The sequence below is a fragment of the Paralichthys olivaceus genome, chromosome 22, assembly GCF_024713975.1.
Source record: "Paralichthys olivaceus isolate ysfri-2021 chromosome 22, ASM2471397v2, whole genome shotgun sequence".
NCBI lineage: Eukaryota > Metazoa > Chordata > Actinopteri > Pleuronectiformes > Paralichthyidae > Paralichthys > Paralichthys olivaceus.
In genome coordinates this window covers 5,520,101-5,537,911 of record NC_091114.1, presented here as the reverse complement: position 1 = coordinate 5,537,911, position 17,811 = coordinate 5,520,101, and the positions used below count along the sequence as shown (strand labels likewise).

Genomic DNA, 17,811 nt, shown 5'->3' with positions numbered 1-17,811 from the left:
CTGCTGAGCAGATTTCCCTCATTTATATCTTTTTTTCACTCCCCCACAGGTTCTGAGTAACAGCAACAATCTGCATATGGAGTCAGTGAGCCAGGCGGACGCCGGCCAGTACGTTTGTAAGGCCATCGTCCCGCGGATTGGAGTAGGAGAGACTGAGGTCACGCTCACTGTGAACGGTCAGAAAACATCCACATAATTTCATGTATCACTTTTAGTGGATGAAAATCTTGTTCTTTCAAAAAGGTCAGCTTGTCAGTAAATAAAAAAAATGTCCAAAGTGAAGGTCGTTTATTTATAAAAATCATATAAAAGCCTCTTGAACAGGCCGGCTAAGGTCATTGTCTTTAGAAACCACATGGATTGAATATAATTTTTGCACTTTGCTGGATTTTATCTGTCATGCACTCATGTGTCCTGTCGTTTTGACCAATGCAGGTCCTCCCTTCATCTCCAGTGAGCCCGTCCAGTACGCAGTGAGAGGAGAGAAAGGCGAGGTGAAGTGCTACATCGCCAGTATGCCTCCTCCGGATAAGATTGTAAGTGGAAATGAAATGACAAGGATATAAAACCTTTCTGGCACCAAATCCACAATTGAAATTTATAAATTTGACCCCAGCGTCAATTATTCAGACAAAAACTGCAGAGCAAGGAAAAGCTTTGGTCACAAAGAGCACAAGGTTGTAGCTTTTAGTCTGACAGGGATTTGTGTTTTACTGATACTGTACCTTCCTGTTCCTAAATGGCTCTCGCTCCTGCACGGCAAGTGCTTTTAGGTGCTGTCCCCTTTTTTCCTTTTGAGCGGTGACTCACCCTTAAACTCTCCCAGAATGTTCCTCCATCCCATCACATAAACAAACTAACACTAAGCCGCTCCGCTTTTAGCTCCTGCGTCAGAAATCAGCTTGGATGCTCTCTTCACTTGGCTGTATCGCCGAGACGCAGCGGCAGTGGAAGCTCCTCGCCTCCCCCCTGTTACTGATCCGTTCTGACTTGCAGTGCGCGCTCCTAATGCAAGTGGCAGAGGTTGGGACAGAAAAAGATTTATAAAATATAAAGGACTGGAGAGGAACAGTTGTCCCAGTAAACGCCTCAGCCAGGAGCTTCTCCTTCTCTGGAATAAGTGGGCACATTATGGGAACATGTGGGCTTATGCATAATTAACTGGCCTGCGTACAGTACTTCAATGCTGAATAATAGAGCTGCTTTTAGTGGCTTTAAAGTTGGAGAATGTGCAAGATTCAACTTCACTTGTGTCTGCAGAAACACACAAACTGTTGCTTCTTGGATGAAATCATGCAACGTGTACATTAACATGTACTCGATGTATATTTATGCAGTTTTCTTCTGTCATGCACGTCTGTAGTATGTATTCAAGTCATATGTTGCTTTTCACTAAGCATCGACCTACTGGTTCCACAAACTGTATGTGGAAGGCATATCTCACCAAGCGTTCATCCTATCGGCTTCACACTTTGCATGTGTATTCTTAATTTTCCAGGGTAGTACAGTGCGGAATTTGTTGTGATTTGAACCGGCAATGCGTTCAATATTAATAAACCATGAATAAACAGCCGACCAGTGCTTGGTAGTAATCAGTGGGTGTAGGCCAGTCTGTGCACTGAGTTGAATATTCTTCTTCTCATTTTGACAACCTGATTATTTTGATTTCACCATTAAGACTGATGTTCATGGGAGTCACAGGTGCTGGTCATGGCAGCAACATTCATTGAGTAGCTTCCTGTTTGGCATTTTGTCCTCAAAGTATCGACTGCAATTATTTATATTGAGCTGAATATCAGAGCCTTTATTGTGAAAAGTGGTGAACTTGGGTCTGATGATTGTTGCACTTGCTTAACACACCTCTGAAATAGCCAACAAAAAAAATAACACTAAAAATAAATCATGTTTTTTATAATTTTTAAAGAAGACATATTGGACACAAGATGCCAGCCCATTAAACCACACTAATATATTTTTAAGAAGAGAGTAATAGGCCTGTTCTTAAAGGAATAGTTGGACATTGTGGGTAATAAACATATTCACTATCTTGCCAATAGTAATATAAGAAGATGTGGACCTCTATGGAGCCACTGCCAGCAGTCTGGCTCTGAACACCACCTGTAGAGGTGCTGGTTTGTGGCTTTAGCTTCACATTTACTTCTTATTACCATCAATTTTCTTTTTGAACTCTCAGCAAGAAGGCGAATAAGCACATGGCATCTCCTAAAATGCTGACCCATGCCTTTCAAACATGTACATAAAATTCCCCACCTCCACAGTAAATGCCTTAACAATTGGCTGCACTGAGGTCTCAGATACACACATCACAGATACATTACTATTCATCCTCAATGTTCAAGTTAAGATCTTCTCATTTCAGTTGTCTTCTGTTATGTTCAGTCATGTGTCAGTGAGCATTATGACCATCTAATAAATATGGGTCTGAGTAGCAGCATATATTCTCACATGATATGCTTCCATTGATATAACACCGAAAACGTACCATGAAAATGAGTGAATGTCGGCATGTTGACTGGATGTGTGTGTGTGTGTGCGTTGCAGGTGTGGGCGTGGAAGGAAAACGTGTGGGAGAAGGAGAAGGGGACGCTTCTGGAGAGGTACACGGTGGAGCAGAGCAAATCGTCGGCCGAGGGCGGTGGCGTCCTTTCCACCCTCACCATCAACAACGTGATGGAGTCCGACTTCCTGTCCACCTACAACTGCACGGCCTGGAACTCGTTCGGCCCCGGCACCATGATCATCACGCTGGAGGAGAATAGTGAGTTCAGCAAACCATACAATGTCTTAGGTCCTGCATTTTGGATGAGGAAAATGCTTCTGACTTTAGCTCAGGGGCAGATGATGTGTGATTGGTGTTTTTCTCACATAAAATCTTTTGTTATCTTCATGTCGCTGTTTCTCTCACCATCTCCTTCTCTCACCATCTCCTTCTCTCCCCTTCATTTCAGAGGAGGACATGAAAGGATTAATTGCTCTTTGGATAGTGGTCTCTACCATCCTCCTGCTCATCTTCCTGCTGGTCCTCGTTCTTATCTTCTACCTGCAGCGCAAAGGCAGTGAGTCATACACTACACGTACAATATAACACATTCATCAATGATAAATTAAATGATTAATGCATTTATTCAAACACAGTTACAATGTGCTTGATATATTGTTTAAAATACACACATTTCAAAAAGAGGAATACATACAACTCACAATCGAGAATAAACTGATGCAAAGACACATTAATTAAGCATGCAACCAAAATAAACAATAATGTAGATTTGTTATTAAAAGGCTGATCTGTGAAAACTAGTTTTACTTACGCACAACACTGTGATGCTCATGTATTATATGGAATTGATTGCTTAATGTCTAAAAACAGGGTCAGTAAGATGTTTTTTCTTGGAATTTCCTGAAGCTGAGTTACAATATATGCATAGAGATAATTTGATGATCTGATGGAAAGACGGAGGCTGTTTTAAAGTTTTCAACCAGTAACCTCAAAAGCAGGGTCACCTCTGGATTTTAAATAGGAACAGGGAGCAGCATCTTGCAAGTTCAGCAGAAGTTTTTACGATCTGGTACAAATGCTCATCGTGAGGCCTAAACTACAACTTCCTCCTCACCATATGGATATAGGCGCTCCCTCTGAACCTGCTCCTCCAGCTCGTGAAAACACGCCGGCCGAGGTGCGTGTCTCCAGCTGCATTCAACCTTGCTGTGTTTTGCTTCTAGGTCGGCGCGGGGTCACGCTGGGTAAGCCCGACATCAAGGTGGAGACGATAACCAAGGAGACCCACAGCTTGGAGGAGGACTCCGGCAGCGTGTCCACGGCTTCGCGCATGGTCAAGGCCATGTACTCGGTGAGCGGCAGCAGCAGGATGTGTGTGTGTGTGTGTGTTTGTGTTGGACTCTGTTTACACAGCCTGCAGTCTTAGGAAAAACCTCAGATTAACTCAGCAACCTCTCCCTGCACTACACCTTCTGACTAAAAACAAATTCAATGCTTTCCCCTGTAATCGCTGTTTTTTAACACGTATAATTCCATTTTCTCTTCTCGTTACCTCCTTCCCTCTTTTCTGTTTTGTTATCACCTTCCTCCTCCTTTTTTCCTCCTCTTTTTCCATATTTGTTTTGTTGTTTGACCGTTTAGTTTCTCCCCTCTGTGTCCTTCTCTCCCTCCAATCAGCCATTTAAAGATGACATAGAGCTCAAGTCTGACCTCCGCAGTGACACCCTGGACACCCGTCAGGAGTACGACCTAAAGGTGAGAAAACACTCTCTGTCCACACAAGCGTTTAGGCTCAGTTTGGTCAGTCAGGCCTGAAGACGCATTTCACGTGACCACTCATGTACAATAGGAATGCATGTGTCAGTGTAGACAGGAGTTGTTTGAATATGAGCTCATCTCCTACGCATGTAATCAGTTGCAGCATTTTAGACGCATTTTAGAGACCGCCTCCTTCGTGGGCCACATAGACTGCGAAGGCTGAACTGAAATGAGATGATCTGGTCATCAGAGGATTTTATGTGATCGGGTCTCCAGCTCATCCAGCCCTTATTGCTGTTACCTAGCAACAGAGCTGAAATTAGAACGTTTTTAATGCCCCTTGATTTTTTTCAACATGTGTACCGTCAGCTGTTCAGTGGAGTTGAAGCACGATAGGTCTGCATGATATTAGGAAAATATGCCATAAGGCTGTTTAATATTGAGATGACGATATGACTTGCAATAGATAAACATAAACGGTCCCTGCCTACGGACGCAGAGACCACGGGTTGCCCCATTGGCGGGAGGAGGCGCACAGCCCGGCCGCAGCTCCACCGGGTCTGGGGAGCCATGCACAGCTCCACTAAGTCCACCCATCGTGTTAATTTGGGGTCTTTTCATCCAAGCTTTGACCCTGAAAAGTTATTTAACAATATCAACTTTGTAAATAGCGTCACACCTAGAAACACACACGATCACAGACTTTTAAACTGTAGCGAGTCAGAGACGTCAGCGGAGAGAGAGAGAGGGAGAGAGAGAGAGACACACATACAGAGAGAGAGCAGCGTCAGTGTGTGTGTGTGTGCACTGTTACTTTTCCCTCAGGTTCCAGGATCATAATTAAGCGACACAATTCTTTTATATAATCAATAATCAGGATGATGAATCTGACCTGGGACAAACATGATCACTGGAAGTTTCCAAAGTAGAATTAAGCCTAAATAAGCAACTTTTTTTTCCTATAAAAAGACCTAGAATGCACTAAGAAGGGTTCAAATCAAATGTAGGTTGAAAAACATATGTAACAGATACAGAACACTGACATGAAATCAGACTGACGTCACAGTGAGGTCTTGTGGAGTTCATTTGTGACAAAGGTTTCATTCTAATTATATCTCAAAGGTTTTGAAAAACCCTAATCATGAGTGACACCAGGACTCTGAGTGACGCACTCTTCTGCCGTCACAACAGGTTGACACTGAGATGCCAGGCTGAGGGAAATACACCCAGAGGGAGTGCACTTTAATTTTTTATGTTGAAACTAACCCTGATTCATAAATATATGATCCTGAATGAGTACATCGATTGATATCATCACATTCATAATAAAGCTGATCAATCACCCTTCAGTGGTGCTGTAAAGAAGTATGGATTTTTTTTCTAGCGAAAAAATAATAAGTAAACGTCTGCTGCAGTTTTACAACAACATAGAGGCATTCTAATAAACATGTTCACAATTTAGCTAAATGAAACACATTTAAGAAAAAGTTTGGATTAGAACAATTAAAAAAACATGACATTTCAACCTTATAATGCCAAATAAAATCTATTCACGTTAGACATTACAGTTAAAATAACCAGGCCCAAACATGTAAAATATAAATAAAGCTTCATGAAAAACAATTGCCTCTGTAATTTAGAAGGTTCAAGACTAAGTTTCGAAAGGGTAGAAATGTACTTAATTTAAGAATGTGCTGTAATTTTTTCCATGAGTCAGATCTCGTATGTTATTTTGAGGAGTGAAAAATATGTTTTTGGTTCATTACGAAACTGTAGCAGAACACATGCCAGGCGATGACTTTTCCTCCATATCGACACAAACCTCCCTCAGATAGATGTTTTACTTTTCCTCATTCTACAGTATGATGGGTTCTGGCTTTAGCTGCTTTGTTTCCTCTGGGCAACGGGTAGTCGGCAGAAAGAGAAAAGTTTTAGGAAAGGACTTTTCTGATTTTGAGCAAGATTGTCATTTGGATTTATCAACAAAAACATCCAATGGAGACCTCACAGTATTTCCAGTTTCCTGTGCTGATCGTCTCTTTGTCTTTGAATTTCTTCAAACTGAGCGTTACCCAATATCTGTGAGAACAACAGAGTGGGATATTTAAGACAAAAACATTCTGCAGTGCGGTCAGTCCCTCTTTAATTTCTGCTCTCTCCCTGCCCTTCGCTCTCAGGTCAACCCGGGAGGCTCTGACTCTGATTACTTAAAAATTTGGCGCAATCGTTTCAAAGATATTTAAAGGCAGCACTTGTGAAAAAAAAAAACAAATGAAAAAGAACAAAGGAAGTTCGGGCGCATTCTGCCCATTCAGCTGGCATGAATCATTTATACGTTTTGACACCGCGGGGTTGCACTAAGGTGATGAATGTATTTTCACGCGTAAAGCTGCCAAATTCAGACATGAATCCACCCCAGGAGTTGGTTAGATCACCCGACAACGGCCTCAGCCAGCCTGGGGTTTTTTCTTTCTACTTCCTGCTGCCCGGAGCCGCAAAGCAGTGAAGCAAAGTTGGTTGGGGGAGAAAGTCTGCCTACATCTGAGGCAAGGAGATGGCGGAATCATGTCAGAAAAAGCTGTAAAGCAACATTTGAGCGTTCAGCAGGGGGTGCAGTGAGCAGGGAGAGTTCTTCCTCTATGACCCTGCGTGCTGGCAGGGATCCACTCTGCCGAAGAGGCCTGGAGTTTAACGCTGACATTTTAATTTCTGATTTCTCTTGTTAACTCTAAAAAGTGAAAGTTGTGAGAATTCCATCCAAAGCAGGTTTTGCATGTGCAGTTTTCTCCCACTGGAAACTTGACAGACTGAAGTCAAGCTAAAAAACTCTGTTTACATACCAAGACATGTTTTCTTTTTTTCGAGCTTGCTTATGTTGGATCCTATTTCCAAAGGAAATTGAGGAGCTGCTCTCAGCCAGAAAAAACTAAAACAGATGTAGATGTGGGTGAGACAGCACCGAGAGTATGTCAAATAAAACAAGAAAATACTTTTCTTTTCCCACTGTAAGGTCATTGGACAATGCTGTTCCAAATTTGCTGTTTGACTGACATGAACTGTCAAAACTAAACAGTTCAGTGCATTAATTTCTTTATTTCTTATGTGCCAAATGCAAAGCAGTCTACATAGAAAGTTAGTATATATACTATACAGTATATGTATTTACCATAAGAGAATAATAAGAGAGAATAATAATAACCCTTTTTTCCATGTCAGCAAACTTGCACTATTCTAATCTGACGCACTCTCAGATTGTGCTCTGTGATGCCAGTCTGGATGGATTACTTGTGTAACTGTGACTGTAATCTGCTCGTGCAGTGAGTGCCGCTGCTGTTGTTCAGAGCCCGATTTTTCTCCTCAACTTAATTTGCATATATTTCTGAAAAAAGGGTTAAAACTCAAGTAGCTGAGTCACAAAAAACGCCAGAGCCAACTGCCCTCACAGATCACAGTCCTAATAAATCCATACCTGGATGCTGAGCAGCTTGAGGCGTGCAGCTCCCCCTGACCTCTGACCTTCTATAAGAGAAGGTTTCTCTGTGGGAATCAGAAGAGAGCCTAACAATATAATGATAACATACTTACATTATATTTATACGCTGAATAAAATGATTTTGACCATAAATCTCATTATCATATAATTTTCGTATCATTCTTTGTGTTTCCAGGACCCGACCAATGGCTACTACAACGTTAGAGCCTCCACCCACGATGAAGGCCGCCCTGCCTCCCGCTCCACCATGCATTACTCCGACTACCGCTCCCCTACAGGAACACCAGGGGGAGCTGCATCCATAAGTAGCAGTGCGGGAGGCTCAGGAGCCACAGCCAGTGGAGGAGCCCCCGGTCCCCCTGGACCCCTTACCTCCCCCGGCCGCCCCCAGGCCTGCTACGACCCCCGACCCCCCTCAAGACTGTCCCACATCAGCTACGCGCAGTTCAACACCTTCACTCGTGGGGGCCAGAGCCAGCAGCCCCCTGCCAACCCCGCCCCTGCAGCCAGCGACTTCCCAGGTGACTGCAGCCTCCTGGACTCCACTTCCCAGCTGGCCTACGACAACTACGGATACCCCTCGCATTACCAGACCTACCGTATGGGTTTCGCCCCATCCAGCTTGGCCCCGCTGGAGGCCGGCCCATCCTATGAGATGTACGGGGTGGGATCTGGCGTGGGGGCCCCTGGGGTAGGGGTCAGTCCTGGGGGCCCACCTCCCTCGGGATCAGAGACTGGACTCGGGAAGTATGGCAGCTCCACTCGCTTCTCCTACACCTCGCAACACTCTGACTACTCCCACAGCCGACACACACAGAGGATGCAGACTCACGTGTGAGACAGAGACGCAGAACCACCTCACAGTCTTAGCTGAGCATGAGGAAGCATCTTATAAATAGCGTCACACCTAGAAACACACACAATCACAGATTTACACGCACATTTTCACACGCCAAACACATCCTACTGAACACATACACGACTACAGGACACAAAAAATAACATCACACACACCCATGCACAGTCAGAAGACCATGCCCATGAGACAGGGAGGGTACGAGAAATGCAGAGGCACAGAGAGAGGAAAAAGACGAGTGGGGGAGAGGGAGCTTTAGTGAGACAGGGAAGGGAAATTCCACGCAGTTTTGAATTCCCTCACTCCCGATGTGTTTGTATATCTGAGCTCTGAAAGAGCGGACGGCGCAAGTCACAATCAAGACTGGGAACAAGAGCGATAACCAGAGAAGAGGAGGAGAGATCACAGATCTTTGGAGCTCATAGCCTTCGCTATGGATCAACTTTGTAAATGATGAGAGTGAACGTCTTAAGGCAAACTGTCAAAGATGGTTTGGGAAAAACCTCAAACATTTGAAGTCATTTCTGGCCGCCTTTTTTTTTTTGCTGGTTGTCTTATTCAACAATCATAGAGCACATATATATAGTATCCCAGAATGCCCTTCTGTACAGTGGTACATGCCATCATGCCTGTTAGGCAGCGTGGAGCAGTGTATTGGGCAGGGGATGGGGGTTTGGGAGGGTTGTCATCATTTTGCACTTCATCTACAGTATTCGTGCTTGGACGTCCCTTATCTATATCTGTGTAATGTCCTCTTTTTATTTGCACACCAGACTAGAGCTTTGTATTCTATTTTTTAACATTACAGAATTATTTTTGTCAATGTAAAACATGTAATGTGTATGTATGGACCAAAAGTTTGAACGTGAGTGCACATAACCCTGGTGATTTCCCCGAAGGGAAACCCACTGAGACAGAGTAAAGAGTCGTGCCAACAACAGAGCCTGAAATCAGGCATCAGAAAGGTATATCAGCATCTGAACGAAACCTAGTGCCAAGTGTTCATGTTTTTCTTCACCTTAGACCGTGTATATGCAGTAGAAGCTCCTTCTATCGGCAAGAGTCGCTTTAAACGCCAGGCTCGGGGGCCTTTAGTCATTCCCAGACGTAGGCTGGAGCCTTTTTTTTTCCCTCTGAGCTCTTAACTACAAGCCTGGTGCGGCCGGAGAGAAAAACACAGATGTTAGGGTTGAGAACTGAGTGGCCTTATAGGGGAACGTGTCATACATTTCCATTTTGAATCATTCCTCATTGTGTGTCTGCCAAAAAACAGCCAGAGGAGAATGTGTATGGAGAGGTTCATTGAAGGCTTGTCCACAATATTGACATGTAGTGGTGTATGAGAGTGAGCGTGTGTGCGAGTGTGAGCGAGAGAGAGAAAAACAGACCAAGAGGGAGTGTGTGGGCGTTGGCGCGCACATCGATTTGTACAGTGTGTTTGTATAGACGTGTGAATGACTGCGTGTGTGTGGGACGGAATCTGTAAACACGCAGTGCTCGACTTGTGTGTGCGCGCGGCTGTTGTATGCATGTCAGTGTGTATACAGAATGCGTGCGTGCATGTATGTGTCCATGTGTGTGGGTGTGTGTTTCTGTATATGTCCATATCATTTCGCTCACAATCCTGTTACAGTACTTTTATACCTCTGGTAGGACTGTATCCTGTATTATTGTGTCTTTGAATTTAGAAAAATCCAATGTTTATCTTATTGTACTGTTCTTCGTAGCAGAGAAAACTGTTCAACAGATGTACAACGAACGTTAAACTCTCATTTTTTAATTTCATTATCTTCAATATTTTTTAAAAATGGTATGTAATTATTTTTCCACAGTATTACATAAATAAAAGCACTGTTTTTTATAAAATGCAGAATTTGTCATCTTTAAGCCGATGGGTATTAGAGGCCAAATAAACCTGTTTTCTATTCTTCTTTAAAGAATTATATTATTTTTAAATATACCTTAAATATCATATACTTGATGTATTCACATCATAGCCTACAAATACTATCCCTATGAATTATGCCAGGTATATGATTGCAGACGTTCAGGAGATATTATTTCACTAAAATAATAATGTGAGAAATAGAAATCAATACATCTCATTTTTTCTATTCTCTCTTGGCAAATGTTTTTCACTATTCTAGAAGTTAAACACAGGTCTGACAATGATTCTATATTCATCCTATTTTAATTTTAAGGAGAGACAAGGCAGTTTATTTCTAAAGCGAATGTCATACACAGACATTTCCAGAGATAACAAAATAACAAAGACAGTTAAGAGCAATCAATTTAAAAGCAAAAAGCAAAGTTTAAAACTATTTTCAAGTGAAATAAAAGACATGAAAAAGGTTAAATAAATATAATCTGTATATATTAAAAAACAAGTTAAAGGGAGAAATATAATTCAAATAATACAAATAGAAATGTGTAAAATAATAAAAAGAAAAATGAATAAATGTTAATTATGGCAGAGTTTGGTTAAAGACAATAAAACAGTTTTCAGTTGTGAAAAAAACTACACTGCCCATAAATAAGTACTTTCTGTTTCGGGATGATTACTGCCTGTAGGTGGCAGCCACACCCTTTCTGACTTGCGCTTCTGAAACAAGAGAAGAAGAATCTCCTTTACGTCATTGGCCAGAGGTTGTCCGACAGCCAAGATGGCGGCCACAATGTTGAGGTCGCTTACTAAACTGGGACGTCCTTCAACCAAAGTAATATTAAATAACAATCTGCTCAGCCCTGGCTGTTCTCTTCTGCAGAGCAGGTGAGTTTACAAAAATAAAAGAACAACACGCGTCGCTCCGTGTGCAGCAGGAGCCCGAGCCCCGAAGATAACATGGTAGCATAATGCTAATTAAGCCGACTTCAGGATATTACGAGTCCTCTGCTATTCTTTGTGCTTAAATTGGGGAAGGTTGCATGAGACACGCACATTGTAACTGCGGGGATGTCATTCTTAACAGGTCGCTTAGGCTGCGGTGCTCTGTTAGCCCTCATGCTAGGTAGGCTGGGGGCTGTTAGCCTTCCCACTGCTAGCCAACGTGTGTCAGTGTTTATCCAACACTCGGTGCATCCTCTGGGCTCAGATGACACTGGCAATGTTCTGCTGATGTGGCTGTGGATTACATAGCAGTGTAGTTGACCAGTGTGGAAGACTAAGCTGCTATCTAAGCTGCTATCTAGGACATGTTATGTCAATTGCTCACAAACAAAGACAGCTAATCAACTCAAAACAATTACCTGTCTTTAAAATCATATTTGTTTTGTTTGTGATGGATTTGTTCCTTTTGGGCAGCACCAAATTTAATATTTGATCGTACGGGGTTCTGATTGACTTTAAGCTCAATAACTACATGTGTAAATCGAAGTCATGTTCTGCAGTATTGCACCAGGTGGCATTCGTAAACCTATTTGTTTTATTAAGACGATGTATCATCTCTTCATGGCTCCATCGTCTGAAAGTTAGTTGGCAGGGCAGAGAGTCAACCAGATCATTGTTGCTTTCAAATGAAAGCTTCAATAAAATAATAAGAAACATGCAGGCAGTTTGATTGTTCATGTATTTCTAATGATCTTTGTTGATCTGCTCTGCAAAATTGGCACCTTCACCTCATAGTAACAACACTTTCTATGTTTTTCACAGGCAGAAACAATGGCAGCCAGATGTGGAGTGGACGGAGCAGTTTGCTGGGGCAGTGATGTATCCCACTGCCATTAATGAGAATTGGGTCCCACCACCATGGAATGGTACACACACACAGTGACACTTTTCAGGCCACTGGTTAAAGGATTATTAATCTCCTTTTATTATTTACCTATAAGCTGTGATATATTTAAGTCAAATGGAAATGTAAAACATTTCATTGACAAATGTATGAAAGCTAAAACATATTATTGTTCATATTTACACTTGATTTACACCTGATTGCGTACTTTGAACAGCTTCTCCTGTGGCTGAATGGGTACAAGTTTGATGAAAGGTAACAGCTCAGTTGCATAGCTAAATCAAATCTGTTTAATGATTTCATATCTTGTCCTATTTATTTCTCTCAGATAAGGATCCTCCTGCAGAGAAGGAAGTGTCCAACCTGACCATCAACTTCGGCCCCCAGCATCCTGCAGCTCACGGTGTGCTGCGTCTTGTGATGGAGCTAAGCGGAGAGTCAGTCAAGAAGTGTGACCCACACATTGGCCTGCTTCACCGCGGCACAGAGAAGCTCATAGAGTACAAGACCTACCTGCAGGTATTGAACCACTTACAATATCTCTAAATACTGTGTTCCTGTATGTTCTAACCCGTATGTTTTGGTGGTTAAATTAGCTTAATGTATGATACTTTTGGAGAATGAATACTATCGAGTTCTAGTGACCTATGTGAAAAGTAGATGGTGCTAACCTGGGTATTTCCTTGGTTTGAAAACAATTAAAATGGCATGGTGGACATTACTAAAAACAAAATCAAAACATTGTCAGTGATGAGGTGATGACTATGATAACGCTCTGATAACCACCTTCCTCTTGGAAGTCCTGCTTCAGTTCCTCTTCTCTGCTCGGTTCAGGCTCTGCCTTACTTTGACCGTCTGGACTATGTTTCCATGATGTGTAACGAGGAGGCCTACTCTCTGGCTGTGGAGAAGCTGCTCAACATCCAAGCTCCACCCCGTGCACAGTGGATCAGAGGTACATACCAGAAACAGGATGCAAGTCCACGCATAGAGTCAGTAAAAATCCAATTTACCACAGAGAAAACAAATAAAATTGGTAAATTTTCACATTGAGAAGCAAGAGCCAATTAATCGTTGTCACGTTGGCTTGAAAATTATTTTTTTATTTGTTCAAAGTTTAAATTGGTGCTCAGTAATTGTTTAGCAATGAACTAATAATTAATTGACCACCATTTGAGCTCTAAACAGCTTGATGTGTCCTTTGTTGTGTTTTTAGTGCTGTATGGAGAGATGACACGCATCCTGAACCACATCATGGCCATCACCACTCACGCGCTCGACATTGGTGCCATGACCCCCTTCTTCTGGTTGTTCGAGGAGAGGGAGAAGGTCAGGATTGCTGCTGCTGCTGTGTTTATGAAAATATGTGCCCCAAGAATTCTAGAGCAAATCAAAACAACACAACTAAACTTCAAGGACTGCACAGGTCCTATCTTCCGATTAGTGTTTCTTGTTAAAGTGCAAATTTACTGCAGAATCGTCCATGTCCAGTTCAGGTCCAATACAGTGGCAAAAAGCAAAGCTGGAGCCCTTTGTGTTCTTCTAACTGTCTGACTCTTGTTTCCTCTCAGATGTTTGAGTTTTATGAGCGAGTGTCTGGAGCCAGAATGCACGCTGCATACATCAGACCTGGTGGTGTGCATCAGGTAGGAGCAATCATTTTCTGCTGTTTAATAATGTCTTGTTTGATTTCTGTTTTTTCCGTCAGAGCTGATGATGTGGTAAGGTCTACTCTGTTAAATATTCAAATGCTTTTTAACACAAAACTCTAAAAGGATATGTAAGTCAATAAACCATGATAAATGATAAAAGGCCTGAATTTTGTTCTAAATTGATCAAATCCATAAGTTTTTCCAACCAGTAGAGTCACTCTCTGGCGCGCGTTATTAACATGTGTTTTACTGCACATATTGAAACCTGATGACATCATTATTTGGTATGTGAGGAGGTAGAAGAGAGAAGCCACTGCTTCCTGCTGCAAAAAGTGTTATAACTATTGTGGTTTTTACTTTGGATCCATTTTAACACGGTCATGCAAACAGCAGTTGATCCGTTTCCAGAGGGTTGACAAAATGACTTGTCAGGGAAGGTTGTGTTGTAAAGGCTGCAACGGTAGGACTGTAACAATCTTGCAATGAAAGAGAAATTGGAACTACCCTGTTATTGTCAATAATCATGCAGTTAGATGGACGTTTCAAATGCATGACAACTCTAGATCACTTCCTCAAATTTGCATTATCTATCAAGTCTTAATGGTCTTAAATGTGTTCCAGGATTTGCCACTGGGCCTGATGGACGACATCTATGAGTGGTGCAAGAATTTCTCCATTAGAATCGATGAGGTAGAAGAGGTGAGTGACTGCATCATGTTCTTAATCTCTTGCAAGCTCAGATCACGATAAACCGCGCGGTAAGGATGTGGTGAACATCAGTAAGTAAATAGTAATAAGTCAATTTCTCTCCATGCAGATGTTGACCAACAATCGTATCTGGAAGAATCGTACCGTTGACATCGGGGTGGTTTCTGCTGAGGAGGCCCTCAATTACGGCTTCAGGTAACCTTTCTAATCAGTGTGATCGATTGACTTTCATGAAGTTCTCAAATCTGTGGGTGATTGATCGAAATGTTCAACATTTAGCACAATTTGAAATGTGAGTAAAAGTCAGAAAGCTTCTTAGGTTTTGTTCAGCAGAAATCAGTATAAGCTCTGATATTTGTCCCCTTCCTCATTGTTCCTCCACCAGTGGAGTAATGCTGCGAGGGTCAGGCATCAAGTGGGACCTGAGGAAGTCTCAACCTTACGACAAGTATGACGAGGTGGAGTTTGACGTCCCCATCGGAAGCAAAGGAGATTGTTATGACAGGTAAGAAGATTTACTGAGTGTTGTTGCTATTGTTTGCTTTCTCTTTCTGTTTTTCTGCCCCATTTGTTTCTGTATCCATGTTAAAGTTTTAACTTAGTCTGTCTTCGTCAGTCGTTGATTGATATTTTTTTATACAGAACAGAATTGCTTGATTAAGGAATTAGTTTTCTATCATCAAACACAAATAAGCTTTAATCATGTGTTTTCTCAGTCATTGGCTGGTTGGAGCTGCTTTAATATGATAAACATGTTCATTTTGGCATTTCACGGATAACTACAGATTACAGTTAAACCATCATTCTGCTTTTATTGATTTATTGTGTAGAAATTATCTGTCAGATATTAAACATTCTAATCTATTTTCATACATTTAAATTTCAATATTTTTTGCTGAAGTCTGCAACATCATTACTACAGTAAACATTCAGTGTAGCTGTGAGTCTATTAGAAAGGCTTGTGTTACATTACCCGCCAACCATGTGTAAATAAATGATTGTTCATATGCTAACACAGCTGTTGGTGTGAGTGAACTGCAGCTGGCTAACTATTTTGCTTGTGGCAGCAGTGCTTCATCACAAAGTCTAATAAAGGAATGTAAGGGAGCTGTTGGTGTAGAGCACGACATGCTAATCAATTCTGTGTTATCCAGACAAAATCAAAGAAATGACTTTGTCTGTTTGTGAGGATTGATTTTGCACTCCTCACCAATGACCTTTTCAGAATGACTAACACATGAGCTGTGGTTGATTGTCCTGTCTGCACGTTTAACAACATCTGTAAAGTAGCTTCAACTGCTTCCTCTCTCTCTCTCTCTCTCTCTCTGTGTGTGTCTGTGTTATGTGTCTTTTTCAGGTACCTGTGCAGAGTGGAGGAGATGAGGCAGTCCCTTAGGATCATGCACCAGGCTCTCAACAAGATGCCAGAAGGAGAGATAAAGGTGGATGACGCCAAGGTGGCCCCACCCAAGAGGTCTGAGATGAAGGTGAGTGCAGCTTCATTCTGCGAGATGCCTTTTTAAAATAAAAATTTACAGCTCCAGGCCATTTAATCTTGAAAATGCTGGCACCTTTTTCCTTTCTGGGTTTTCCCCTGCGCTTCATCACTCCTCTGTGTTAATTAAATATCGCTGGTGTCGCTAATTTGTCTTCGCACTACCCTCTTTACAGAATTAGGCCACTTCTACTAAAAAATCCACTTTAATTTGGCTGCCCTTGAGGCAGAAGATCACCTCTAGTTCACCTTAGTGTTATAATTTTACATTTCAGAGAGTCAACTTCCATGAGCATTAGTGTTTCACAAAGCAGCTGCAAAGACTTAACATGTCTTGTGTGCTTCTTTTCCTAGATGTCCATGGAGTCTCTGATCCATCACTTCAAGCTGTACACGGAGGGCTACCAGGTCCCCCCAGGGTCCACATACACAGCTGTGGAGGCACCAAAGGTAACACTACTCACAAGCTGTACTCCGGATATTCTCCTGAAATTATCCAGAGGGGCTGAAGTGAGAATGCTAATGTCTGAGTCAGGATTATTGTGATGTAATATGCTTACTATTGTGTATTTGTATGTGTGTGTGTGCCGCTTGCAGGGAGAGTTTGGTGTTTATCTGGTGTCAGACGGCTCCAGCAGACCCTATCGCTGCAAGATCAAAGCTCCTGGATTCGCTCACTTGGTGCGCTCTTAAAAACTTAATAAGACACCGTGAAATATTAAACACAGCCGGCATCAATAATTCAGCATGTTTAACATCTTGTCCTAAAGGCTACTTTTAGTTCATTAAGTACATTTAATATAGCACTATATAACCATTTTTAAAAGCACACAGACCCAACCCCTCTCTTGCTTCCTTCCTGCCCGTCCTCTTAGCTCATTGGTACACGAACTGCTGTTCGACGCAGTCATTAGAATTTTGGTCTTCAAGGCTAAAATGTCTTTAAAGTTGCATAAACAAACTATTAGAGTAGTTAGTGCATTAACTTCAGGCTATAATCTCATGAATAATGAATACTCACTTTCAAATGAGCTCATCTGGCCTGAATAGTGGTGCTTGTCTTCATTGCTACTGAATGTTAATAAATGTTTTCTTCTTTGCAGGCTGGTCTGGATAAAATGGCCAAAGGACACATGTTAGCTGATGTTGTCGCCATTATTGGTAAGATTGGGATTATTAAATGTCAAAGTGATTTTAAGGTTTATGCTCCAGAAGTACAAACTGCTACTACATCTGTATAATTTAACATGTGCATGTTGCTGCAATATATTGAGTCCTTTCTTCTCCCTCTCTCAGGTACACAGGACATAGTGTTTGGTGAAGTGGACCGCTAACGTGACGCTGCTAGCGCGGTGCTCCCCTAAAGAGAATTCATTCTGCCCTTCGCACATTTGTTAGTCAGGTTCTCTTCCTGTTCACTATTTGCTGTAGTGAGACTTTTGACAGGGGACTCTGCTCATTATTGTTGATGTACAATGTCCAAATGAACCCAATAAATATTTTATGCCCAGAACAGTAAAGCAATGGAACACTGTTATTTCTTTTTCAAATGCTCCATTTCCTTGAGTTGTTTGAGAACATGACAGCAAAGATGTGT

The 17,811-nt window shown here is 42.0% G+C and overlaps 2 protein-coding genes across 3 annotated transcripts in view; both read left to right on the top strand.

Annotated features, from left to right (window-relative positions):
- Nucleotides 1-10,494, top strand: part of kirrel1a (kirre like nephrin family adhesion molecule 1a) — a 31,784-nt gene extending 21,290 nt beyond the window's left edge. The window contains exons 9-15 of one of the 2 annotated variants that reach the window (XM_069518784.1): nucleotides 50-176; nucleotides 436-536; nucleotides 2,563-2,779; nucleotides 2,970-3,077; nucleotides 3,745-3,872; nucleotides 4,199-4,276; nucleotides 7,948-10,494. In XM_069518784.1, coding sequence (XP_069374885.1) covers nucleotides 50-176; nucleotides 436-536; nucleotides 2,563-2,779; nucleotides 2,970-3,077; nucleotides 3,745-3,872; nucleotides 4,199-4,276; nucleotides 7,948-8,610 — 1,422 coding nt within the window. In that variant the 3' untranslated portion in view covers nucleotides 8,611-10,494. Of the gene's footprint in view, nucleotides 1-49; nucleotides 177-435; nucleotides 537-2,562; nucleotides 2,780-2,969; nucleotides 3,078-3,744; nucleotides 3,873-4,162; nucleotides 4,277-7,947 lie in introns of both variants that reach the window. The other variant, XM_069518783.1, reaches the window with a different exon arrangement.
- Nucleotides 10,495-11,240: 746 nt separating this feature from the next.
- ndufs2 (NADH:ubiquinone oxidoreductase core subunit S2) lies at nucleotides 11,241-17,734 on the top strand. Its single transcript, XM_020100055.2, has 14 exons — nucleotides 11,241-11,398; nucleotides 12,278-12,381; nucleotides 12,688-12,878; nucleotides 13,194-13,314; nucleotides 13,576-13,688; nucleotides 13,931-14,005; nucleotides 14,633-14,710; nucleotides 14,829-14,914; nucleotides 15,105-15,224; nucleotides 16,077-16,206; nucleotides 16,569-16,664; nucleotides 16,812-16,895; nucleotides 17,318-17,375; nucleotides 17,511-17,734. Exons 1-14 carry the CDS (start codon nucleotides 11,292-11,294, stop codon nucleotides 17,546-17,548), a joined length of 1,401 nt encoding a protein of 466 aa, XP_019955614.1. The 5' UTR covers nucleotides 11,241-11,291; the 3' UTR covers nucleotides 17,549-17,734.
- The last annotated feature ends 77 nt before the right edge of the window (nucleotides 17,735-17,811 follow it).

Bases quoted from the DNA above. Each gene is read 5' to 3' on its own strand.
- ndufs2 (XM_020100055.2), top strand. From the start codon at position 11,292: ATGGCGGCCACAATGTTGAGGTCGCTTACTAAACTGGGACGTCCTTCA. The intron at 12,382-12,687 runs GTACACACACAC...TATTTCTCTCAG, and splicing joins GGTCCCACCACCATGGAATG to ATAAGGATCCTCCTGCAGAG. The intron at 14,006-14,632 runs GTAGGAGCAATC...AATGTGTTCCAG, and splicing joins GACCTGGTGGTGTGCATCAG to GATTTGCCACTGGGCCTGAT.